Source organism: Apodemus sylvaticus, chromosome X (genome assembly GCF_947179515.1).
Source record: "Apodemus sylvaticus chromosome X, mApoSyl1.1, whole genome shotgun sequence".
NCBI lineage: Eukaryota > Metazoa > Chordata > Mammalia > Rodentia > Muridae > Apodemus > Apodemus sylvaticus.
Window position 1 is genome coordinate 64,679,620 of NC_067495.1, and position 27,592 is coordinate 64,707,211.

Consider the following 27,592-nt stretch of genomic DNA (forward strand, 5'->3'; position numbering starts at 1 on the left):
AATTTTGCCTGTTGTCTGCTATGTGGTGGTGCCAGTGAGGGAAAGATTTCCTGCCCTCCTTTTAGCCCTTGCCATTTGGGCTGGTGGGAGAGTTGGCCTTGCTGGGATCATGAGAGCATTAGAGCAGACCCTGAATTTTACCTTGGTAGCACAGTAGAACTAGCCATGGATGTGGGGGTTGCAGGTGAGCCAACCCAAGGACATGAGATCAGAAGAGCCCCATTGTGCTGACCAGCTCAGAAACCTCTCAGAGTCAGATCCAGGGATTACGAACTGGCTGACCCCAAAATACACCCCATCAATGAACTGCTGGACCAGTCCTACAGATCCCAAACTACAGGATCTCCATGACATAGGGCAACAACTGGATATCCAAGAGGCCCAGTGAAGTTCCAGTATTGATAGTGCAGCAGAAGCCAGAGGCCTCATTGCAATAAACATTTGTAAGCAAAGAAGTGAGGACAAAAGGGTATATACTGACTGACTAAGGCTGGTCTTCAATAACAACATAAACAATAGAAAGCCCACATACATGTGGAAGCTGAACAACTCAATGATAACTTGGTGAAGGAAGAAATAAAGAAATGAAAGACTTTTTAGAGTTCAATGAAAATGAAGCCACAACATACCCAAACTTATGGGACACAATGAGCAGTACTAAGAGGAAAACTCATAGCTCTGATGCCTCCAAAATGAAACTGAAGAGAGCATACACTAGCAGCTTGACAGCACACCTGAAAGCTCTAGAACAAAAAGAAGCAAATACACACAAGAGGAGGCAGGAAATAATCAGTAAACTGATTATTCAATAAACATACAGCAGTAAACTCAGGGTTGAAATCAACCAACTAGAAACAAAAAGAAGTATTCAAACAAACAAACAAACAACAACAACAACAACAACAAAAAACAACCAAACCAGGAGCTGATTCTTTGAGAAAATCAACAAGATAGATAAACCCTTAGCCAAAATAACCAGAGGGCACAGAGACAGCATCCAAATTAACAAAATCAGAAATGAAAAGGGAGACATAACAATGAAAAGTGAGGAAATCCAAAGAATCATGAGATCCTACTACAAAAGCCTATATTCAACAAAACTTGAAAATATGGATGCAATGGACAATTTCCTAGACAGAAACCAGGTACCAATGTTAAATCAGGATCAGATAAATGATCTAAAGTGTCCCATAACCCCTAAAGAAACAGAAGCAGTCATAAACTGCTCCCAACCAAAAAAACAAAAAACAAAGCAAAACAAAAACAAAAACAAAACAAAACAAAGCAAAAAAAGCCCAGGACCAATACATTTAGTGCAGAGTTCTATTAGATCATTAAAGAAGACCTAATACCAATATTTTTCAAACTATTCCACAAAATACAAACAGAAGGAACACTACCCAATTAGTTATATGAAGCCACAATTACTTTAATACCTAAATCACACAAAAACTAAACACAAAGAAAGAGAACTTCAGACCAATTTCCCTCATGAATATCAATGCAAAAAATACTCAATAAAATTCTCCCAAACCGAATCCAAGAACACATCAAAATGATCACCCATCATGATCAAGTAGGATTCATTCCAGGGATGCAGGGATGGTTCAATATTGGGAAATCCATCAATGTAACCCACTACATAAACAAACTCAAAGAAACAAAATGATCATTTCATTAGATGCTGAGAAAGCATTTGACAAAATTCAATAACCCTTCATGTTAAAAGTCTTGGAAAGATCAGGAATTCAATGCCTATACCTAAACATAGTAAAAGCAATATACAGCAAACCAGTAGCCAACATCAAACTAAATGGAGAAAAACTTGAAGGAATCCCACTAAAATCAGGGACTAGACAAGGCTGCCCTCTCTCTCCCTATCTATTCAATACAGTATTTGAAGTTCTAGCTAGAGCAATTAGACAACAAAAGGAGGTCAAAGAGATACAAATTGGGAAGGAAAAAGTCAAACTATCACTATTTGCAGATATGATATGATAGTATTACTTAAGTGACCCTAAAAAGTCCATCAGAGAACTCTGACAGCTGATAAATAACTTCAGCAAAGAGGGTGGATATAAAATTAACTCAAACAAATCAGTGGCCTTCCTATACTCAAAGAATAAACAGGCTGAGAAAGAAATTAGGGAAATGACACAATTCCCAATAGCCACAAATAATATAAAATACTTTGGTATGACTGCAACCAAACAAGTGAAAGAACTTCAAGCCTCTGAAGAAAGAAATCCAAGAAGACCTCAGAAGATGTAAAGATCTCCCATGCTAGTGGACTGCAGAACTAATATAGTAAAAATGGCCATCTTGCCTAAAGCAATCTACAGATTCAATGAAATCCTTATCAAAATTCCAACTCAATCCTTTGTGGAGTTAGAAAGAGCAATTTTCAAATTCATCTGGAATAACAAAAAAACAGGATAGCTAAAACTATTCTCAACAGTAAAAGAACTTATGAGGGAATCAGCATCCAGGACTTAAGCTGTTCTACAGAGCAATGGTGATAAAAATTGTATGGTATTGGTACAGAGACAGGCAGGAAGATCAATGGAATAGAACTGAAAACTCAGAAATGAACCCACACACCTATGGTCACTTGATCTTTGACAAAGGAGTTAAAACTATCCAGTGGAAAAAAGACAGCCTTTTCAACAAATGGTGCTGGTTCAACTGGCAGTTAGCATGGAGAAGAAAACAAATTGATCCATTCTTATCTCCTCATACAAAGCTCAAGTCCAAATGGATCACATAAAACCAGATACCCTGAAACTAATAGAAAAGAAAGTAGGGAAGACCCTTGAGGACATAGGCACAGGGGAAATTTTCCTGAACAGAATAGCTTATGCTCTAAGATCAAGAATTGACAAATGGAACTTCATAAAATTGCAAAGCTTCTGTAAGGCAAATGACACTGTCAATAGGACAAAACACCAGCCAACAGATTGGAAAAAGATCTTTACCAATCCGATAGAGGGCTAACATCCAATATATACAATACAAAGAACTCAAAAAGTTACACTCCAGAGAACCAAATAACCCTATTAAAAATGGAGTACAGAGCTAAACAAAGAATTACTAACTGAGGAATACAAATGGCTGAGAGGCACCTAAAGAAATGTTCAACATCCTTAGTCATCAGGGAAATGCAAATCAAAACAACCATGAGATTCCACCTCACAGCAGTCAGAATGGCTAAGATCAAAAACTCAGGTGATTGCAGACACTGACAAGAATGTGGAGAAAGAGGAACACTCCTCCACTGTTGGTACAATGACTCTGGAAATCAGTTTGGCAGTTCCTCAGAAAATTGGACATAGCACTACATAAGGACCCAGATATACCAGTCCTGGACATATACCCAGAGGATTCCCCAACATGTAATAAGGACACATGCTCCACTATGTTCATAGCAGCCTTATTTATAATAGCCAGAAGCCGGAAAGAACCTAGATGTCCCTCAACAGAGGAATGGATACAGAAAATGTGGTGCATTTACACAATGGAATACTACTCAGCTATTAAAAACAATGAATTCATGATGGAACAAGAAAATATTCTGAGTGAGGTAATCCAATCACAAAAGAACATGCATGATATGCACTCACTGATAAGTGGATATTAGCCCAGAATCTCAGAATACCAAAGCTACAATTCACAGACCACATGAAGCTCAAGAAGAAGGAAGACTAAAGGATGGGTACTTTGGTCCTTCTTAGAAGGGGGATCAAAATACCCATGGGAGGAGATACAAAGTATGGAGCAGAGACTTAAGGAAATGCCATCCAGAGACTGCCCCACCTGGGGATCTATCCCATATACAGTTACCAAACCCAAACACTATTGTGGATGCCAACAAGTGCTTGCTGACAGGAGCCTGATATAGTTGTCTCCTGAGAGGCTCTGCCAGTGCCTGACAAATACAGAGGTGGGTGCTCCCAGCCAATTATTGGACTGAGCACAAGGTCCCCAATGGAGGAACTAGAGAAAGAATGAAAGGAGCTGAAAGAGCTTGTAGCCCCATAGGAACAACAACAATATGAACCACCCAGTACCCTCAGAGCTCCCAGGGACTAAACCACCAACCAAAGAGTACACATGGAGGGACCCATGGCTCCAGCTACATAGGCAGCAGAGGATGGTCTTGTTAGACACCAAAGGGAGGAGAGGCCCTCCTTGGTCCTGGGAAGGCTCAATACCCCAGTATAGGGGAATGACAGGACAGGGAAGCGGGAGTAGGTACTTGGTGAGCAGGGTGGGGGGGGGGGGTGGGATAGCAGGTTTTTGGAGGGGAAACCAGGATAGGGGATAACATTTGAAATGTAAATAAAGAAAATATCTAATAAAAAGAAAAAGACAAAAAAGAAACCCAGATAAAAAGTAAAAATAAATAAATTCTCTTTTGAAACATTATGGCATATTACTGGTCCCATCATTTGTTAAGTAAAGTCTTTGACACATTTAAGAAACCATACTGTAGCATAATGTCTTTCCTCTGAGATATTTCTTACAATCCTGTCATATTGTAATAGATCAAGTATAAATTAAGGCTAGTATAGCTGTGAATCTAACACAAAGCAGATATTTCCATGTTTTTGACTTTGAAGACAGGATGAAGCTCTTATATTAGTTACCTGAGTCCACAATAAAGTACTACAAACTAGGTGCCTTAAACAAGAGAAATTAACTTTCTCACAATTCTGGAGACAAGCTAAGATAAGAAGAGTACCAAATGTGTTACTTCCATCTCAGGCCTCTTTCCTTGCCCTGCACACCATCATCTTCATCCTGTATCTTCAATATGCTCTTCCTTCTATATTCACCTGTGTCCAAATTCCCTTCTATTTTGAAGAAACCTGAATTCACTCCAGTGACCTCATTTTCACTTAATTATTCCAAATAAAGTTACATTTTGAAGTACATGAAGCTAGACACCACCTATAAATTTTGGGGTACTCAAGTCCATAGTCACTTTAATATTTATAAAGTACATCAATTTCTGAGAAGGTAAGTAATTATAATCATTTAACTTTAAGGAAGAATCCAGAGAATTTCATATGTAAACTATCAAAAATCTAATGAATCTGCACAGGATAAGCGGAACCTTTGTTTACAATGATTAATGACCTTTTGGAAAGATGAAAAACTTTGAACAATGTATTACTCTTAATTATATTTGGGCTGAATGATTGATCATGCCTGATGCCCTTATCGTTCTTAAGTGTTTTTTTAGCCTCTCCTCATTCTTGGTTCTTATTAAATTTCTAATTGTTAGCTTATCCCTGATCCTCATTTCAGAGTTATTGAAGGGATTTTTTTTTTTTTGCAATCAAGATCTTCAACATAGAGCATGCTGAGGAATATACTTCATAATATACTTGTGAAAGCAAGGGGAATATATTATTATCATATTTTAGTATAAAATAAGATAGGGTGTTTGTTACCTACAAATTTTGGAGTACTGACCTGAATCACCAAGGTTGATACAGCATGTAACATTGTGATATGTGGTGCAGACATATCTGTTCTGTTCTTTTTCACAAAAATTAACATGACTAAGAAAATACTTTATTTATTTGGATCTCATTGTTCTACAATAGGAATACATGAGTTCTGACCATATATTCATGAGAGAAATCATGAGAAATTGTAGTCCTGAAATATGTCATACTACTCTGAAGAACCTTCAGATTCTTTCCAATGTCAGTACCAGCAACAGTCATCATCAAATGGTAAGTACCTGATACTGCTTTATATTTATCATGTATCAGGCACTATGTTAAATTACTTGCTCAAAATAACCATAGAAAGTAAGTGCTATTTCCATTTTATGGAGGAGGAAAATGAGACCTAGGTTATTTTCCCCATGGTATACACATAGTAAGTGGCAAAGTCAAATAATGCCAGGTAGGTCTGACACCAAAATTTTACTTCTCCATTACTGTTACAACTCTCCTAACTTGTAAAGCACTGTTAAGAGAATTTTGAAACTTGAAATTCATCAGGCATTCTATTCATTTCCCGGGGTTGTGGTAACAAATTACTACAATCTAGGTGATTTACAAGACAGCCAGGACTACATAGTGAGAACCTGTCTCAAAATAAAATAAAAAATCACACATGCTAGGAGGAGATGGTGGCACACATCTTTAATCCCAGAAGTCAAGAGCAGAGGCAGGTGGATTTCTGAGTTCAAGTGCAGCCTGGTCTACAGAGTGAGTTCCTGGACAGTCAGGGTTATACAGAGAAATCCTGTCTCAAAACAAACAAACAAACAAACAAACAAACCCCCTAAACCCAAATAAATAAAAAAGAAAAAGAAAAAAGGAAAGAAAAAAGGCAACTTAAGACTCTTAAGACTTCCTCTGTTGCTGTCACAATAACAATGCATGTTTATTGTGCTTTTATTCTGTTCACCTTTGTTCTGTTTTATGTACAATTAAATTGTCTTCACAACATCTTCACAAATCAGGCAGCATTACTGTTTCTATTGTGTATGCAAATAACAGGATGAGGGTAAAATATTTTATCAGGAAATGAGTCAAGGTATAAATTCAATCTGGCTCTGGAGCCCACACTTTCAAGTGCTATTGCTCATTGTCCCCCATTCCTACTGCTCTGTTAGGTATGTTAAATGAGCAATAGCAAAGTAGAGAGGTAACACAGCAGATCTTGAATCCTGTGAAGGTCAATGAATTCTAACATAGAACTCCCATGAAATAAGAATTAAAGGTGACACTGTAAACCACTTTCATATGGACTCTCAATCTTACCGATAAAATAATGTAAAGCTAATTGTTCATGGAGACTCATGAGTAGCTTACAAGTGTTAAATGCAAAGGGCCTCAGTGCTTTTAAAAAATGGGTCAAGCTAAGCTGGTGATGATCTGTTGAAAGGAACACAAGAATATATAGGAACTGTGATTGTCAAGGCCTGTGGGACCCTTCCTTACTCTATGTGTTGAAGAGGGAATGGATTGGAAAGAAAGGCCAGGTAGCTAGGACAATGATGGCAGAAAAGAGAGCTTAGGGTCATTATGGAAGAAATTATCATGTATCTTAATATTTTCTAGTTGCTATTTTATAGACAAAAGGGCCAGTGAAAATATGTTTTGCTCTATTTCTGAGTAATAGTCCTTAAAAAGCACCCTAAACGTTCTAATGATCCAAGCACATTTTTTTGTAAAGTTTCTCAGTTTAAAGACTTTATATATAATTTACTGTTTGAAAGAGAAAAGGATACATGATACATTCCTAACCAACATAGTTCACAATATGCACTTACCTTTTTCTGCTGGGCTCAAAACAGTCACTGTGAAGAGAAAAGAAAATGGGTGTTAGAAGACAGGACAAAGGAGACAGATAAATATCAGTGATATTTTATAATGTGTTGCCTAGTTAATTTTTTCAGAATATTATATTTTGAACATGTTACATAATGGTTGGGGATAGGGGTTAAGGTTAGAATGATTAAATTCCATCCTATACTAGCTTCTTTCTCTTAAATCATTAGTAATTAAGAACTCACAGGTCTTTGACATGGGTCAGTGGTTAAAGGTACTTGCTGCCAAGCCTGACAATCTAAGTTGGCTCTCCAGGAACTCTATGATGGAAGGAGAGAAAGGAGTCCCACTCATGCCACGTCATGCATGGGCACAAATCTTCCACAGAATAAATGTAATAAAATTAAAAAAAAAGAATTAACACTCATTTAACAAATATAGAAATACCCTTTTAGAAAACACAACAAATCAAATCATGTAAGAGATAAATAACATGGTGTTATAAACTTAAAAACTAACAAATGAGGAGGGTATTACAGATGACCCTCAAGTGTATGATAAACTTATATCCCAGTTGACCCACTGATGAAAACCTCATTAAACTGAAAGTGATGGGCTTGAGGTATAGGTCAATTGGTAGAATGTGTGCTTAGCTTCCTCTCATTTCCTAGCACCCTAAACCTGGGAATGGTGTTCCATGCCTATATCTCAGAACTTGGGAGGTGCTAGGAGCAGGAGTTGTAGTTCAAGATCATGCTCAGCTTTTCAAGAGAAAGTAGAAAGAGGAAAAAATATAATAATAATAATCTAAATTATGGAATCTCATAGTTTAGTGTGTCCGACATATTGTGCTTGCTAGGATTATGTTATCTTGACAAAAGCTAGAGCCATCTGGGAAAGAGGAACTCTCAGTTAAGAAAATGGCTTCTTAAGAATGGGCTGGAGGCCCTATTTGTAGTAGCCAGAAGCCGGAAAGAACCCAGGTGTCCCTCAGTGGAGGAATGGATGCAAAAAATGTGGTATATCTACACAATGGAGTACTATTCAGCCATTAGAAGCAATGAATTCATGAAATTCTTAGGCAAATGGATGGAGCTGGAAAACATCATACTAAGTGAGGTAACCCAGTCTGAAAAGATGAATCATGGTATGCACTCACTAATAAGTGGATATTAGCCTGGAAAATTGGAATACCCAAAACATAATCCACACATCAAATGATGTCCAAGAAGAAAGGAAGAGTGGCCCCTGGTTCTGGAAAGACTCAGTGAAGCAGTATTCAGCAAAACCAGAACAGGGAAGTGGGAAGGGGTGGGTGGGAGAACAGGGGGAGGGAAGGGGGCTTATGTGACTTTTGGGGCATGGGGGGGGCTGAAAAGGGGAAATCATGTGAAATATAAATAAAAAATATATCGAATAAAAAAAGAGAAAAAAAATGGGCTGGAGAGCAATGGTTCTCAGCCTGTGGATGGCATCCCCTTTGGTAAACCTCTATCTCCAAAAATATTTACATGATGATTCATAACAGTAACAAAATTAAAGTTATGAATAATTCTGTGGTTGGGAATTACTGTAGAAGGCCATATTGGGGTGCCATGACACCTGGCAGGAACTTGACATTAACCAAGGTGAAGTTCCTCTCCCAGTCTTTGAGCAGGAATTCCTGTGCTAGCCACTACACCTCCACCTAGGGTGGAGCCCTCAGACCAAGGTGAAGCCCATTGTTCTCCAAGGACCTGCAGTTTCCTGAGAGGCACTAGCCACCTGACACTAGCCACCTGTGAAGCAAGCGAACCGGTTCTGCAAGAGTCTCCAGCCTTTGGGGGAAGGGTTCCCCCCTCCCCCGCCTACATATATATATATATTTGAAGACCCCCCCATTAAAATCCGAGACTTGATCAGAAAACCTATTTGTCTTGGCTTCAATTTCCTCTTGTCACCCCTTTCTATTCCCAGCTTTCCTTCCAGGTAACTCAGTAACTGCGACATAAGAGGTAACTGCAGGCAGTTACAAGTTACCACAGCTGGAGGAACTGTATTAAAGGGTCACAGCATTAGGACGGTTGAGAACCACTGATGTAGGGCATTTTTGGGGGGGGATTTGTTTTTTTCGAGACAGGGTTTCTTTGTGTTGCCCTGGCTGTCCTGGAACTCACTTCTGTAGACCAGGCTGGACTTGAAATCGGCCTGCCTCTGCCTCCCAGAATGCTGGGATTACAGGAGTGCACCACCACCGCCAGGCTAGGGCATTTTCTTAATTAGTAATCCATGGGGAAGGTACAGCTCACTGTGGGTGGTGCCATCCCTGGGTTGATGTCCCTACCCCTGGGCTGGTGTTACAATTGCTCTGTAAGAAAGTAGGCTGAGCAAATCAAAATGAACAAGCCAGTAAGCAGCATCCCTCCATGGCCTCTACATCAGCCCCTGCTTCCAGGTTCTTGCCCTGACTTCCCTCCGTGATGCATAATAAGCTATAAGATAAAATAAATCCTTTTGTCCATAAGTTGATTTTGGTATGGTGTTTATCACAGCAACAGAAACCCTAAGACATCTATTTTATACATCCTTATAATACTTAGGTTAACTTACCTCTGGACAAAGACCACCTAATAAAAAGCCTGTTTATAATAAAATGTTGATGACCTTATGATGCATTGAATACTCACTGAAAGCAGTAAGCTTGGGACTAGATTCTATTCTCTAGAGATTTTTCCACATACTGCATCGAGCTCCTCCAATCATCCCTTGCAGGTTTACCGTGAGTTATGTATCATTTGTGTTTGAAAAATCATTGTAAAATGGTACCTATCTGTCTTTATCATTACCATCTGTGTGTACTTTATTCTAAGGGAAGCAGAACTACAGTTTTTTTTTTTTTGTCAGTGAAGAGTAAGACAAATGGGGGGCAGTGAGTGAGAATATATTTTAGGTGTGATTTCTTCAGTCCTTTCATTCGTTATACTTTGCCTTCCCTTTACAAGCAAATGTGTATGGGTTTTTTTATTCTTTGAATGACCACTTGAATGGAATTTTTAAACAATGTCACATTTGGTCAGTATTAAAAATCTTGATTTCTTTTTTTCTAATACAGGAGTTTTACACTGTACAGATACACTATAGAATTCTAATCAGCTGAAAAGAAAAATGAAATCATGACATTTCCAATCAAATGGATGAACTGGAGAATATTATTATGCTGAGTAAAGTAACCCAGAAGCAGAGAGACAAACACTACATCATCTCTTTTAATTCTGGTTTCTAGTTTTGAATCTTCAGAGTTGCATATAGAACTTGAGAAACAAAAAGCCAGGAAAGTAGGAAAGGATCATTGAGGAAGGGAGGAGGAATACTAGAGAGAGGGATAGCAGGGCACAGGTGCTATGAAGGGTGAATGGAGAAACTAAGGGGTGGCTTAATTGAGTAGAAGGGTAATACAGAAGAAGAGGGACAAAGAAGAGATAAAGAACACTAAGGATATTTTTTAAAGCCATAGGGAAACATATTATTTTACAAGCTTACTTAAAGTACATTCTATGATATATTACATTCTATGACACACACACACACACATATATATATATATATATATATATATATATATATATATATAATAGAATTTTATGATAGATAGATAGATAGATAGATATAAAACTTTTTGTAATGGATTTACCCCATGTAGGACTAATAATGCTTTCCCAAAAACCACAGTGAGTCTAACAAAAAACCCAGTGCCAGGAAAAGGACACCTCCCTTTAAGTTGTTGGTTAGGGGATCTAAGAGATTCCTCAAAACAATATAGGTTACTGCCATTCCCTTTCTTTACTTCACACAACTTGAAGGTATGATCCCATTGCTGAAGACACCATACACTTTATTTACAGTACTTAGAAGAATCAAGTTGGTACTGACTTGGAAGCCTCCTCTCTAATGGCTAGCTCTCATAGTATAAGAAGGTGCTATGCAAGCTGCCAATGGAGCATTAGTAACAGTCTTACCCAGCTGCTAAACCTGAGAGCCACAACAATGACTGAACGTATAAGATATTCCAGTGGTGCAAAAATAGCACTTATGTTTGAGGACTAAATGAACTTTTGTCTAAATAGACTTAAGGCGTATTCAGTAGGAGATAGTTCATTTTTGTTACTGTAAAATAGACAAGAACCTGTGTCTGTAGAAGAGAACCTACTACTACTATTTTCTAAATGAATACAGCTTTGAACTGTATTCTAAATAGCCTCTTCCTAATATATAAGTGTATCTCTCACCCCTCATCAAAAAAGCTTTTTTTTTCAGCAGATGGGGATCCACAACTGGTCAAATGGCAGAGAACACCTGACTGCTGAATGCTCACCCCCAACTGGGATCTCTGCAGCACAATCTCCATATGTAAATTGGCTCAAGGAACTTTGCATTAGGGGAGAAAAATTCTAAGAGTCGGAGGATCAGAACAGCTGCTATGAGAGAGTCTTCCTGGCATGACTGGATTGCTGCACCCATATTCTCTCAGTATCATTGCATATGAACTTCACCAGTTGACATGTTGACATGGAAGTGTCGATAGAAGAAAATTTCACAATGCTCTACACCTAGAGGAAGAGTGGAAAAGCTGCTAAAGGAGGGAGAATTAGTTTTCTCCAGGGATGAGCTCCCTGATAGATTTCCCAATTCTAATTGGTCAGTCTTAAAACATATATGTACATGCAGGAAACACAAATTGGGCTTATTAAGGTTTGTGTGTGTGTGTGTGTGTGTGTGTATGTATACAATAGCAGTAATTATAAAAGAGGTCATGAATTGTAGAGAATGTGGGAAAGGTACAGAGGGGGAGATGGAGAAGAGGGAGAGGTAAAAATGATGTAAATAGAGGGTACTCTTCTATGAAATTCTCAAAACCGGTTAAAATTAAAATAAAACCAATGAATGAAAGTGGTATATATTCTGATAATATAAATGAAATTTAAACAAGAAGTGTTGGTGTAGAACTTCATGATTTTTGTACATGCCATGATTTTACTGGTAACCCAAAACACTGAACTAGGCTAATTACATGGCTTTGAAATGGACTGAGTAGTATGAGAGATTGGCTCAGTGTTTCAGAGTGTTTTCTGCTTTTGCAGAAGACCTAGGTTTGGTTCTAAGCACTCATGTCACAGACCCTACAGCTGCCTGTAACATCAGTTCCAGGGCATTCAACACCTAGCCTTCATGGGCACACACACACACACACAGACACACACACACCTTAAAAAGTAAAACTTCTTGGTTATATACCCAAAAGATGCTCCAACATGTAATAAGGAGACATGCTCTACTATGTTCATAGCAGCCTTATTTATAATAGCCAGAAGCTGAAAAGAACCCAGATATCCAACAACAGAAGAATGGATACAGAAAATGTGGTATATTTACACAATGGAGTATTACTCAGCTATTAAAAACTGACCTCCTCATGGCTCTCAGCAGCTGCACAGGCCTCAAGTGGACATGTCATTCATATGAGGATGGCCCTAAGAGGCAGCAAATCCAAGGACATCAGTCAGTGACAAAGACTGCATATGTCCACATTTATCTCAGGCTTCATTGGGTCCTGGGGCACCAGCTTGGACCATAGACACCAACATGTCCCCCAGTGGCTTCAAGGACCATGGTGCTCCTTTGAGGAGGTCCAATCCAGGGAATTAACTTTTCTTCATGTCAAGCTTCCATTATTGCCCAGAGTCAGGGGGATCCGCTAGCTGGGTGGCAGGTTCAGGGGCTGAGTCTGTGTCTGCATAAGCTCCAGGCTGTTGTATATCATCAGGCAGACCCTACTGGGTGATGACAATATGTCCACCTCAGGCCTTTCTTTCACCCGTTACTGCCTCTCTCCATAGTACACATACTGCTCTGATTTTCTAACTTTCAAACCTCTTCATCATATATTTGTTTATTGTAGTGGCAACTCCTTGGCCCAGGTCCTGTGGCCAGAGCAGAGCTTCTACCTACTTATTTTTAAAGTGAAAATCAGAGTTGCACATAGTAGTAAGGCCATGTAATGATTGGTACATGTACATGTTATATAATGTTTAAGTCCAGGTAGACATATTTATGACCATTTGCTACAAGAATCTGGGTGAGAGATTCTCACTTGTCAGTACTGGGATGAGACACTGTCTATGCAGAAGAATGAGTGGGTACAGTGAGATTACCAGATGGAGCTCAGCCAGCTTCAAGTAACTATAGGACTCTTAATAAGTTTCAAGATTAAATTATACAATCCACATGTAGAAGACAGTCAACGGCCAACACAAAATGAACTCAATAACATTTTATCTTATTGTCCATTTGCTTGTATGTTTTCCAATTTTGTGGGATTTTTTTAATGGGTCTTGGTGCCCATATGTGTATCTATATATGTTTGTGTGGGTTTCTTTTTTGTTTCCTTTCAATTTTTTATTCTTGCTTGTTTGTAGTTTTTTTTTTTTTTTTGGTTGCCTGTTTTCAAAAGAGAGAAAAAGAATGGGTGTGTAGGGGGATGGGTGGAGATGTGAAAAGTTTCTGGGAGAAGGTGGGGGAGGGAAACTTGTGACCTGAACATATTGTTTGAAAAAATTTAATAAAAAGAAACTTACATCAAAAATGTAATATAAAAAAGAATATAAAATATCTTATTAAAATTTTATATGGATATGCTGAAAGGAAACATTTTCATATACTGAATTAAATAAATCACTAAAATTACTTCACTTAGTACTTTTTAGCTTACTAAAAACTGAAATTTCACGACTATTATTATATTTCTGTTTGATAGCTATGACCTGGAGTTTCTTTCATGTTCTCGCTATACCAAGTTTGCTGATTATCCCATTAAGCTCCACATAATCTAGCTTTCTATATTTGTCTTCATGTCTAATTACAAAGAATCAGAAAATATGCAAGAGAAATGAGTATAAAAAGCTATTCAATGTTAACTCCAGTCTTTTAATTCCCCAGTAGTGAAATGAAATTTGAAGAAACAGCAGTTCTAATTACCTATCTAACTACACTATTCTATAAGTATACATGACAAGTTTGTCACTGAATTGACCAACTGTCCATTTACTCAAGAGATTCCTGATGAGAGCTTTATTGTGCAAAAGTTTTAGATGACTCTTAAGACATTTTCATTCCAAATATGACTGGGATATTTTAGTCTCTTAATTTAATAATTCCTAAAAAACAATGTTAAAAAAAGAAAAATCAAAACTATAACAATAAGTGTTATGATTTTTTAAAACGTGGTATTTTCCCCTCAGAAGTTTATAACTTTCAACTGAAAAGTTTGGAAGAAAATATTTTCCCTTCTATTGACTGGCTTTTTACAGAATTTCATATGTAAAAATACTTTTAAAATCAAGTTCACTGTCACTCATGTGTGAATGTCTTCTCTTCTACCACATTTTCAAAATGTTTGTAATACAGAGCTCACTCTGCATTTTCCCTAGGCTAGTGGCCATTGTCACCTTGCCTCCGTTCCTCATCCTCCTCATTCTCATCCGCCCTATCTTCTTCATCATCATTATTACTAAACTATGTTAATCTGCATCTTTTTGTTCGTATTCTAGTTCTGTATTCTGCATGTGGTTCATGTAAAGTAATCTCATTACAAGTTATGAGCCCTGGAGTTACTTAATTCTGGCTGAGCTCCATCTGGAGAACTCTGTTCTCAATCATTTTTCTGTATATACATTCTCTCATCCCAGCACTGACAAGTAATCCTCTCTCACCCATAGACTTTGGTCTTCTCAATGCCTGTCCAAGAGAAGTTGACAAAGCAGACCCGTGGTGGGATGAGAATATTAAGTGCTACCATATGTATCACAGAACCGAGAAGGACATGCAGGCATTCAAAATGCTATGCCTGTTCTAGGAAGCCCTGAAATACTTCACATTTTTACTTCTAGATGAACTTCAGAAATTGAAAAACAGGAAGAGAAAGCGTAGATATAGTTGTAAACAGCCTAGTTAATGATGATTAGAGGAAATTCCAACACAAAAGCCAATCTGCAAAGACTGGACAGTATACTTTTCAAATATATATATGTATTATCACAGGCACCCATAAAATCTCTGCTTAACTATTATGTAGAGGTTACAAGGTCCTTGCACACAGAGATAAGCACTAGGGAAAACAGGAAAAGAAGATGTTCACCTGTTTCCCACCCAGAATGCTGGGAAAGGATGTAGTTTATGACCTGGCAATCTTTTGCTATCTGTAAGGCCAGGCTTCACCCACATCCCCAGACTTCCTCCCTAGAGATTGAGGATGGATATATATGAGAGGAGATGAAGAAGTCTAAACGGAGCAGGGAGGCGGCTAACAAGAGAATGTGAAATATGTGACATGAAAGTACAAGGAGGGACTATTTGGGGGAGTAAATGGACCAGCAAGAGTAAGAGAACAGGAATAGTGGAGGGTGGTCAAGGGGAAAATAATACAGTACAACAACGAATACTTGTGAAAATGTCACAATAAAGCACACTTCTTTGATTATTAAAATATTAATAAAGCCGGGCGGTGGTGGTGGTGGTGGTGGTGGTGGTGGTGGTGGTGGTGGTGGTGGTAGTGGTGGGGGTGGTGGTAGTAGTAGTAGTAGTAGTGGTACACGCCTTTAATCCCAGAACTTGGGAGGCAGAGGCAGGCAGATTTCTAAGTTTGAGGCCAGCCTGGTCTACAGAGTGAGTTCCAGGATAGCCAGGACTACACAGAGAAACCCTGTCTCGAAAAACAAACAAACAAAAAAAATTTTAATAAGATAATATATAAAGGATGAAAACCTCTAGAATGAGAAGAGATGAAAATACCAATAAAAAGTCTTCCAACAAAGAAAAGCATGGGATAGGACAGATTTATCACCAAATTTTGTTTGATCTTTACAAATGAACTATCAACTATTAGCACTGATGCACAAACTATTCCATAAAATAAAAAAGGGAAAAACACTATCAATCTCAATTTCATTCTGTGAAGCCAGTATTATTTTGGTAACAAGACTAGATATTCTGTGTCTTTCTCTCTTTCTGTGGTGGTTTGAATAGATATGGCTCACATAGACACATGTGTTTGAATGCTTGGCCCATAGGGAGTGGCACTATTAGGAAGTGTGGCTTCATTGGAGTCAGTGTGGCCTTGTTGGGGTAGGTGGGGGTGAGTTTTGAGGTCTCATATAAGTTCCAGCTATGCCCAATAGACTCCTTTTGCTGCAGACAGATCAAGATGCAGAATTCTCAGCTCCTTTTCCAGTGCCTTATCTACCTGGATGCTGCCATGTTTCCCACCATGATGATAATAGATCAAACCTCTGAAATTTACATCCAGATCCAATTAAATGTTTTACTTTATAACAGTTGACTTGGTCATGGTGTCTTAACAGCAATAAACCCCAACTAGGACTCTCTCTCTCTCTCTCTCTCTCTCTCTCTCTCTCTCTCTCTCTCTCTCTCTCTCTCTCTCTCTCTCTCCCTCTCCCCCTCTCTCTTTCTCTCTCTCTCTTACACACACACACACACAAACATATATGTACATATAAATATTGAATTTATCTAATGGATATAAATACAAAAAATAAACTAACCACACACTATAACCTCCAGTTTGCATCTGCCCCCAGGAGCAGATTCTGTGCTCCAGCCCTAACCCCAGCCTCACACACACCCAGACACAGCTTGACATCCTCAGGAGTTTTCACACACCCAGGCACACAGGTGAGGCCCCAACCTCCACTACAATACCTGGCCTAACTGGGATCTCCCTTGGCCCAGAAGACACAGGACATCCTGCCCCACTTGAGACATTCCTTCCAGTTCTTACCTACATTTAGGAGCTGATCCTGTGCTCCAGCTCCCTTCTGCACCTAGTCCAAACCAAAGACAGTGTGAACCCAAGGAGTATTTATACAGCCAGGCTCACAGATCAGGTTCTACAGAACCAATCCCATACCCAGAGACAGCCTGACCTAAGGATGCCCAACATAACCAAGTTCACAGGAGGGCCAGGCTCCAGTCAGAAAGAGCAAGATCAGTTAATAAGAGAGTAACCATATGGTGAGAGGAATCACAAGAACATAAGCAACAGAAACCAAGGCCACTTGGCAATATCAGAACCCAGCTCTCCCAACACAGCAAGCTCTGGATACCCCAATACCTGAAAAGCAAGATTCACATATAAAATTCCATCTCATGAAGATGATAGAGGACTTTAAGAAGGACAAGGATAATTCCCTTAAAGAAATACAGGAGGTCAGAAGTGCAGAGAGGCCTGAAAGCATAGGTAGGACCACCCATGCTGCTCAGAGGAACCCATCTGGAACCCTCAGGCTGGAGCCTTCCAGTTTCTGTCTCTGGCTGGGTACCATTCTCTGCCACAGTGTGCCATATCTAAGTGGTGCAGGGTGATAGCTAACCTCCCAGGACTGTAGAGAGGCCTAATGCAGAGCTGATTCTGGGCCAGAGAGCTACATGCACAAATACCACCACAAGAGAGCTGGTCTCTGGAGCATGCCTATATATCTGTGTGCACAGAAAGAATATGAATCCCAGAAGTATAGATATACAGGCTTGCAGGATAGATAAGCCACAGTCAGAGACAGCAAGACTAACACCAGAGATAACCAGATGGCAAAAGGAAAATGCAAGAAGATTACCAACAGAAACCAAGGCAAAATGGCACCACCCGAACCCAGTTCTCCCACAATAGTAAGTCCGAGATACTCCAACACACCGGAAAAGCAAGATCAAGACTTAAAATCACATCTCATGATGCTGATAGAGGACTTCAAGGACATAAAGAAATGCAGGAGAACATGGGTGAACAGGTAGAAGCCATTAAAGAGGAAACACAAAAATCCCTTAAAGAATTACAGGAGAACATGGGACAGCAGGTAGAAGCCCTTAAAGAGGAAACACAAAAATCCCTTAAAGAATTGCAGGAAAACAGAAACAAACAAGTGAACAAACTGAACAAAATCATCCAGGATCTAAAAATAAAGTAGAAACAATAAAGAAATCACAAAGGGAGACAACTCTGGAGATAGAAAACCTTGGGAAGAAATCAGGAGTCATAGATGCAAGCATCACCAACAGAATAAAAGAGATAGAAGAGAGAATCTCAGGTGCAGAAGACACCATAGAAAACACTGACTCAACAGTCAAAGAAAATGCAAAAAGCTTGTAACCCAAAACATCCAGGAAATCCAGGACACAATGAGAAGACCAAACCCAAGGATTTTAGGTATAAAAGAAAGAGAAGATACACAACTTATAGGGCCACAGTAAATATCTTCAACAAAATTATAGAAGAAAACTTCCCTAACCTAAAGAAAAATATTCCCATGAAGATACAAGAAGCCTATAGAACTCCAAACTGACTGGACCAGAACAGAAATTTCTCCCGTCACATAATAATCGAAATACCAAATTCACTAAACAAAGAAAGAATATTAGAAGCACTAAGGGAAAAAGGACAAGTAACTTATAAAGGCAGACCAAAACTTCCAAGACACAATGAGACCAAACCTAAGGATAACAGGTATAGAAAAGTGTGAAGATTCACAACTTAAACAGCCAGTAAATATCTTCAACAAAATTATAGAAGAAAATATCCCTTATCTAAACAAAAAGATGCCCATGAACATACAAAAAGTCTACAGAACTCCAAGTAGATTGGACCAGAAAAGAAATTCCTCCTGTCAAAACACCAAATGTACAAAGCAAAGAAAGAATATGAAAAGCAGTAAGGGAAAAAGGTCAAGTAACATATAAACGCAGACCTGTCAGAATTATACCAGAGTTCTCGCCAGAGACTATGAAAGCTAGAAGATCCGGGGCAGATGTAATATAGACCCTAAGAGAACACAAATGCCAGCCCAGGCTACTATACCCAGCAAAACTCTCAATTACAATAGACGGAGAGAACAAGATTTTCCATGATGAAACCAAATTTACACAATATCTTTCTACTAATCCAGCCCTACAGAGGATAATAGAAGGAAAACTCCAAAACAAGAAGGGAAACTACATTCAAGAAAAAGCTTTGTTAATCTCATAACAAATGCAAAAGAAAAGAATCACACAAACATAATTCCAACTTTAACAACAAAAATAACAAAAAGCAAAAATCATTGATCTTTAAGATCTCTCAATATCAATGTACTGAATTCCCCCAATAAAAAGACATAGACTAACAGACTGGATACGTAAACAGGATCCAGTATTTTGCTGCATACAGAAATACACCTCAGTGACAAAGACAGACATTAATGCAGAATAAAAGGCTGGAAAAGATTTTCCAAGGAACTGGTTCCAAGAAAGAAGTTGGAGTAGCCATTCTAATATCGAATAAAACAGACTTTCAACCAAAAGTTATCCAAATGATGGGGAAGGACACATCAAAGGAAAAATCCACCAAGATGAACTCTCAATTCTGAACATTTATGCCCCAAATGCAAGAGCACCCATATTTATAAACGAAACATTAATAAAGCTCAAAGGACACCTTGAACTCTGCACAATAATAGTGGGAGACTTCAACACCCCACTCTCACTAAGGGACAGATCATGAAAACAGAAACTATACAGAGACACAGTGAAACTAACAGAAGTTATGAACTAAATGGATTTAACAGCTATCCACAGAACATTTCACTCTAAAACAAAAAAGTATAACATCTCAGCACCTCATTTTACCTTCTCTAAAACTGGCCATATAACTGGACACAAAACAATCTTCAACAGATACAAGAAGATTGAAATAATCCCATGCATTCTGTTGGACCACCATGGAAGAAGGCTGGTCTTCCATAACAACAAAACAACACAAAGTCCATATATACATGGGAGCTGAACAACTTTCTACTCAATGATAACTTGAAATAAAGAAAGAAAGAAATTAAAGATGTTTTAGAATTTAATGAAAGTAAAGGCACAACATATCTAACCTTATGGGATGCAATGAAAGCAGTGCTAAGAGGAAATCTCATAGCTCTGTGTGACTCCAAAAATAAACTGGAGAGAGAATACACTAGCATCTTGAAAGCATATCTGAAAGTTCTAGAACAAAAAGAAGCAAACAAACCCAAGAGGAGTAGATCCAGGAAATAATCAAACTCAGGACTGAAATCAGTCAAGTATAAACAAAGAGAACCATACAAAGAATCAACAAAACCAGGACCTGGTTCTTTGAGAAAATCAACAAGATAGATAAGCCCTTAATCTGACTAACCAGAGGGAACAGAGACAGTATCCAATTTAACAAAATCAGAAATGAAAAGGGAGATATAACAACAGAAACTGAGGAAATTAAAAAAAAAAATCATCAGCTACTACTACAAAAGTCTATACTCAACAAAACTGGAAAAATCTAGATGACATAGTTGACTTACTTAACATATATCAGGTACCAAAGTTAAATCATGATTAGATAAACCATCTAAACAGTCCTATAACCCCTCAGGAAACAGAAGTAGTCATTAAGTCTCTCAACCAAGAAAAGTCCAGGACCAGATGGTTTTAGTGCACAATTCTATCAGACCTTCAAAGAAGACCTAATACCAATACTTGCCAAACTATTCTGCAAAATAGAAACAGAAGGAAAACTACCCAATTCATTTTATGAAGCCACACTTATGCTTACATTTTAACCACACAAAGGCTCAACAAAGAAAGAGAACTTAAGACTAATTTCACTTATGAATATCAATGCAAAAATATTCAATGAAATTCTTGCAAACCAAATCCAGGAACACATCCAAACAATCATTCACCATGATTAAGTAGGCTTCATCCCAAGGATGCAAGGTTGGTTCAATATAGGATAATCCATCAAAGTAATCCACTATATAAATAAACTCAAAGAAAATAAACCACAAGATCATTGTCTTAGATGCAGAAAAAGCATTTGACAAAATACTTTGTTGTTTGTGTTGTTTTTGTTGTTACTGAAAACCAGAAATTCCAGGCTCATACCTAAACATAACAAAAGCAATATACAAGAAGCCAGTAGCCAAAATCAACAATCCCACAGAAATCAGGGACTAGACAAGGCTGCCCACTCTCTCCCTATTTATTCAATATAGTACTCAATGTTCTAGTCAGAGCAATTAGACAACAAAAGGAGGTCAAAGGGATACAAGTTGGAAAGGAAGAAGTCAAACTATCACTATTTGCAGATGATATGATCGTGTATAAATAAGCAACACCAAACATTCCAAGAGAGAATTCCTACAGCTGATACACAACTTCAGCAAAGTGGCTGGGTATGAAATTAACTCAAAGAAATCAGTAGCCTTCTTCTACTCAAAGGATAAATGGGCTGAGAAAGAAATAAGAGAAATGATACCCTTTACAATAGTTACAAATAATATAAAATATTCTGGTGTGACTCTAACCTAGCAAGTGAAAGATCTGTATGACAAGAACTTCAAATCTCTGAAGAAAGAAATTTAAGAAGACATCAGAAGATGAAAAGATCTCCCATGCCCATGGATCAGCAGGTTTAACTGAGTAAAACTGATCATTTTACTGAAAGCAATCTATAGAGTCAAAATGCAATCTCCATCAAAATTCCAAAGCAATTCTTCACAGAGATAGAAAGAGCAATTCTCAAATTCACCTGGAATAACAAAAATCCAGGATAGTGAAAATTATTCTCAACAATAAAAAAAAATTCTGGGAGAATCACCATCCATCCCTGACCTCAAGCTGTACTACTAGTAATAATGATTTAAAAAAAAACAAAACCGCATGCTATTGGTACAGAGACAGGCATGTAGATCAGTGGAATAGAATTGAAGACCCAAAATTAAGTCCACACAGCTATGGTCATCTGATCTTTGACAAAGAAGCCAAAACCATCCAGTGGAAAAAAGATAGCATATTCAACAAACGGTGCTGGTTCTAGTGGCATTAGGCATGTAAAAGAATGCAAATTGATCCGTTTTTATCTCCTTGTACAGAGCTCAAGTCCAAGTGGATCAAGGACCTTCACATAAAACCAGAAATACTGAATCTAATAGAAGAGAAGGTGGAAAAGAGCCTCAAACACATTAGCACAGGAGAAAATATCCTGAACAGAACACTAGTCAAAGGCTCAGGCTCTACAAAAAATAACAAATGGGACCTCATAAATTGAAACGGTTCTGTAAGGCAAAGGACACTGTCAATAGGACAAAACTGATGACCTATAGATTGGGAAAATATCCTTACCAATCCTACATCTAATAGAGTGCTAATATCCAATATATACAAAGAACTTAAGCTAGACTCCAGAGAACCAATACCCAAGACATAATCCACATATTAAATGAGGTCCAAAAAGAATGGAGGAGTGGCCCCTTGTTCTGGAAAGACTCAGTGCAACAGTATAGGGAATACCAGTACAGGGAAGTGGGAAGGGGTAGATGGAGGAACAGGGGGAGGGAAGAGGGCTTATGGGACTTGCGGGGAGTGGGGACCCAGAAAAGGGGAAATCATTTGAAATGTAAATAAAAAATATATCAATAAAAAATGGGGAACAGGGCTAAACAGAGTATTATCAACTGAGGAACCTGAAATGGCAGAGAAGCATCTAAAGAGATGTTTAAAGTCCTTAGTCATTGGGGAAATGCAAAGCAAAACAACCATGAGATTCCATCTCACATCAGTGAGAATGGTTAAGATGAAAAACTCAGGGGACAGCAGATGCTGTAGAGGATATGGAGAAAGAGGAACACTCTTTTGCTGGTGGGATGGCAAGCTGGTAAAACCACTCTGGAAATCAGTTTGGTGGTTCCTCAGAAAATTAGATATAGTACTACCTGAGGACCCAGCTATACCACTCCTGGGCATATACCAGAAGATTCTCCAGCATGTAATAAGGACACATGCTCCACTATGTTCATAGCAGCCTTATGTATAATAGTCAGAAGCTGGAAACAACCCAGCTTTGGATAATAATTTGGATGGATAATTTCTGTATCCATCCTCAGCAGAAGGATGGATACAGAAATTGTGGTATATTTACACAACAGAGTACTACTCAGCTATTAAAAACAATGACTTAATGAAACTAGCAGGCAAATGGATGGAACCAGAAAATATCATCCTGAGTGAGGTAACCCAGACACAAAAGAACACACATGGTGTGTACTCACTGATAAGTGGATATTAGCTCAAATGCTCAGAATACCCACAATGCAACTCACAGAGCATATAAAGCTTAAGAAGGAGGAAGACCAAAGTGTGGATGCTTCAATCCTACTTAGAAGGTGGAACAAAATAATTACAGGAAGTAGAGGGAGGTACCTTGAAGGGAGCGAGGAGGGGAGGGAAAAAGGGAGCAGGTTCATTTATGGGAAGAGACAGGAGAGAAGTACAGAGAGTCAGGATATTGAACAGAGGTGTATAGCAATTGGGGATGGGGAACTGGTGGTAGCCACTAGAAAATCCCAGATGTCAGGAAAGCAAGAGTCTCCCTGGATCCAAATGGGCTGTTATTAGCCAAAATACCCAACAAAGGGGAGAGAGAACCTGTAGAGACCACCTCCAATAGATAGGCATGGCCCCCAGATGAGGGATGGCGCCATCCATCCATCCCAAAAATTTTAACCCAGGATTTTTCCTGTCTAAAGGTAATGCAGGGGCAAAAAATGGAGCTCAGAGTGAAGGAAAGGCCATCTAGAGACTGCCCCACCTAGGGATTCATCCCATCTGGAGACAGCAAACCCAGACACTATTGCTGATGCCAGGAAGCACTTCCTGACAGGAGCCTCGTATAACTGTTCCATGAGAGGCTCTGCCAGCAACTGACTGATACAGATGCAGATAAAGCCAACTAATCTGACTGAGTCCTAAGACTCAAGTGGAAGAGTTAGGGGAAGGACTGAAGGAGAAGAAGTGGAATGCAACCCCATAGGAAGAACAACAATATCAACTAATTGGACCACCCAGAGCTCCCATGGACTAAACCACCAATCAAGGAGTACACATGGAGGGACCCGTGGCTCCAGCCACATATGTAGAAGAGGATGGCTTATCTGGCATCAATGTAAGAGGAGGCCTTTGGTCCTGTGGAGGCTTGATGCCCCAGCATAGGGGGATGTGGGACGGGGAGGAGGGAATGGGGGAGTGGGTGGGTGAGCACCCTCATACAGGCAAAGGGAAGGGGGGAGAGAGAGATGGAATGTGGGGGTTTGTGGAGGGGTAACCAGGAAGGTGGACAACATTTGAAATGTAAATAAATAAAATAACCAATTTTTTAAAAGGAAGAAAAAAATGATCCCTATAGCCTAACACAGTGGTACATGCCTTAAATCCCACACTAGGGAGGCAGAGGCCATTCCAGGGCAGCCAGGGCTACATAATGAAACCCTGTCTCAAAAAACCAAAGAGCTAAAACAACAACAAACAAAACAAAAACAAAAGACCTCTACAAGGAAAACTTGAAGATGGACAGAACGCCTGTACTCATGGATTGACAGAAATAATTTTGTGAAAATGGCTATGTCACTAAGAGCGATCTATAGACTCAATGCAATCCCCCATGCAAATTCTCAAAATATTCTACACACAACTAGAAAAAAATCCTAGAATTCATATAAATGCAAAAAACACTTGAGTAGCTAGTAAAATCCTTAGCAGAAGGAGTAATACTAGAGGCATCAAAATACCTGCCCTTAAATTACAGTGTAGAAATAAATTGATACAGCTAGAATTCATTTATTTTACTTTTTAAATTTTATTGACTTTATATCCAGATTGCAGCTTCCCCTCCCCCTCTCCTCCCAGTTTCCCTCTTCACTCCCTTCCCCCAATACCCTCCCCCTTTCTCCTCAGAGAAGGGGCATCCTCCCCTGATATCAACCCACCTTGGCACATTAAGTTGCAGTAGGACTAGGTGCATCTTTTATTGAGGTTAGGCAAGGCAGCCCAGTTAGGGGAAAGGGATCCAAAGGCAGGCAACAGAATCAGAAACAGCCTCTGAGCCAGTTGTTAGAAGTGAAGACTGAAGACCAAGTTGCACATGTGTTACATATGTGTAGGGGTTCTAGGTCCATTGAATGCATGCTCTTTGGTTGGAGATTCAGGCTGTGTGAGCCCCTATGGGCCCAAGTTCATCAATTCTGTAGGTTTTCTCGTGATGTCCTTGACCTTCTGGCTCCTCCAATCTTTCTTCTCCCCCTTCCATAAGATTCCCAGGGCTCCACCTAATGTTTGGCTACGCATTTCTGCATCTCTTTCCATCAGCTTCTGGGTGAAGCCTCTCAGAGGAAAGTTATGTTAGGCTCCTATCTGCAGGTATAGGACAGTATCATTAATAGTGTCAGGGATGGGCTGTCTTTCACAGCATGGGTTTCAAGTTGGGTCAATCATTGTTTGGCCATTCCCTCAAATTCTGCTCCATCTTTATCCCTGTATATCTTGTGGGTAGAAGGTTTTGTGGGTGAGTTGGTGTCCCCATCCCTCCATCAGATGTCTTGCCTGGTTACTGGAGGTAGCTGTTTCAGGTCCCCTATTGCTAGGAGTCTTAGCTAGGGTCACCCTCATAAGTTTCTGGGAGTTTCCCTCATCCTAGGTTTCTAGTTCTTCGTAATGATGGCCCCTTCCACCAATCCCAGTTCTCCCAGTTCTCCTTCCCTTTATCCTACCCCCCACTTGATACTTCCTGTTCCCCTCCCTACCCCCTCTCCTACCCAGTTGCCACACTCCATCTACCGCCAATGTCTATTTTATCTCTCCTTCTCAGTGAGATTCAAGCGTCCTCTCTTAGTTCCCCCTTGTTGCTTAGCTTCTTTGAGTGTGTTGATTGTAGCATGGTTATCCTGCACTTGCTGGCGAATATCCACTTATAAGTGAGTATATACTGTGTCTGTCTTTGTGAATCTGGGTTATCTCATTCAGGATGATATTTCCTCATGCCATCCCTTTGCCTGCAAATTTCACGATGTCCTTGTTTTAATAGCTGTGTAATACAACTGTTTAAATATACCACATTTTCTTTGCCCATCTTTTGGTTGAGGTACATCTAGGTTGTTTCCAGTTTCTGGCTATTATAAGTAATCCTGCTATGAACATCGTTGAGCAAATGTCCTCGTGGTATGGTGGAACATTTTGGGGGTATATGTCCAGGAGTGGTATAACTAGGCCTTGAGGTGGAACTATTCTAAATTTTCTGAGAAAGCACCAAACTGATTTCCAAAGTGATCGTACAAGTTTTCACTCTCACCAGCAATGGAGGATTATCTCCCTTGCTCCAAATCCTCACCAGTATGAGCTAGCATCTTCGATCCACTTGGACTTAAGTTTTGTGCAGGATGATAAATATGGATCTATCTGCATTCTTCTACATGCAGAGATCCAGTTAGACCAACATCATTTGTTGAAGCTGCTTTCATTTTTCTATTGTATAGTTTTGGCCCCTTTGTCATAAAATCTAGTGTCTATAAGTGTGTGGGTTTATTCTATTCAATTGTATTCATCAATCTGTCTGTTTTTATTCCAGTACCATTTAGTTTTTAAAAATCAGGGATGTTGATACCTCCAGTTCTTTTATTATACAGGACTGCTTTGGCTATGCTGGCCTTTTTGTTTAGTTGTTTTTTGCTTTTGTTTTGTTTTTGTTTTCCATATGAGGTTGAGTATTGGTCTTTCATGGTCTGTAAATAATTCTGTTGGAATTTTGATGGGAATTGTACTCAATCTGTAGATTGCTTTTGGTAGGATATCCATTTTCACCATGCTAATCCTACTGATCCATGAGCATGGGACATCTTTCCATCTTCTGATATCTTCTTTATTTCTTCAAAGACTTGAAGTTTTTGTTATATAGGACTTTCACTTGCTTGGCTAGAGTTTTTGTGGTGATTGTGAGGGGTGTTGTTTCCTCAATTTCTTTCTCAGGCCATTTATAGTATGTATAGTGGGAGGGGGTTACTGATTTTTTTTTTTAGTTAATTGCAGTCATCAATTTTTGACAAAGATGTCAAGTATACACTGCAAAAGGATGGGTTCTTCAAAGAGTGTTTCTGGGAAAGCTGGATAGCTACATATAAAAGAATAAAAATAGATCCCCATTTTTTTACCCTGTTAAAAAAAAAACCAATTTAAAGTAGATCAAAGGAATAATGTAAGACATGAAAAATCTGTAAGTGCTAGAGAAAAACACTTAGAATATCTGCATAGACATAGACCAGGACTTCCTGAAAAGGATTCCAATAGCACAGAAAATAATACCAAGAACTGACAGATGGGCTTTCATGAAATTAAAAATGCTTATAACAAAGGAAACAATCACCAGAGGAAAGAAA

The 27,592-nt window shown here is 39.0% G+C and overlaps 1 protein-coding gene across 1 annotated transcript in view; it reads right to left on the reverse strand.

Moving 5' to 3' along the window:
- The window catches only part of Zdhhc15 (zinc finger DHHC-type palmitoyltransferase 15), a 126,221-nt gene that overhangs the window by 89,961 nt on the left and 8,668 nt on the right, over window positions 1-27,592 (reverse strand). Inside the window, exon 2 of the mRNA XM_052171074.1 lies at window positions 7,298-7,324. Coding sequence (XP_052027034.1) covers window positions 7,298-7,324 — 27 coding nt within the window. The remainder of the gene's footprint in view (window positions 1-7,297; window positions 7,325-27,592) is intronic.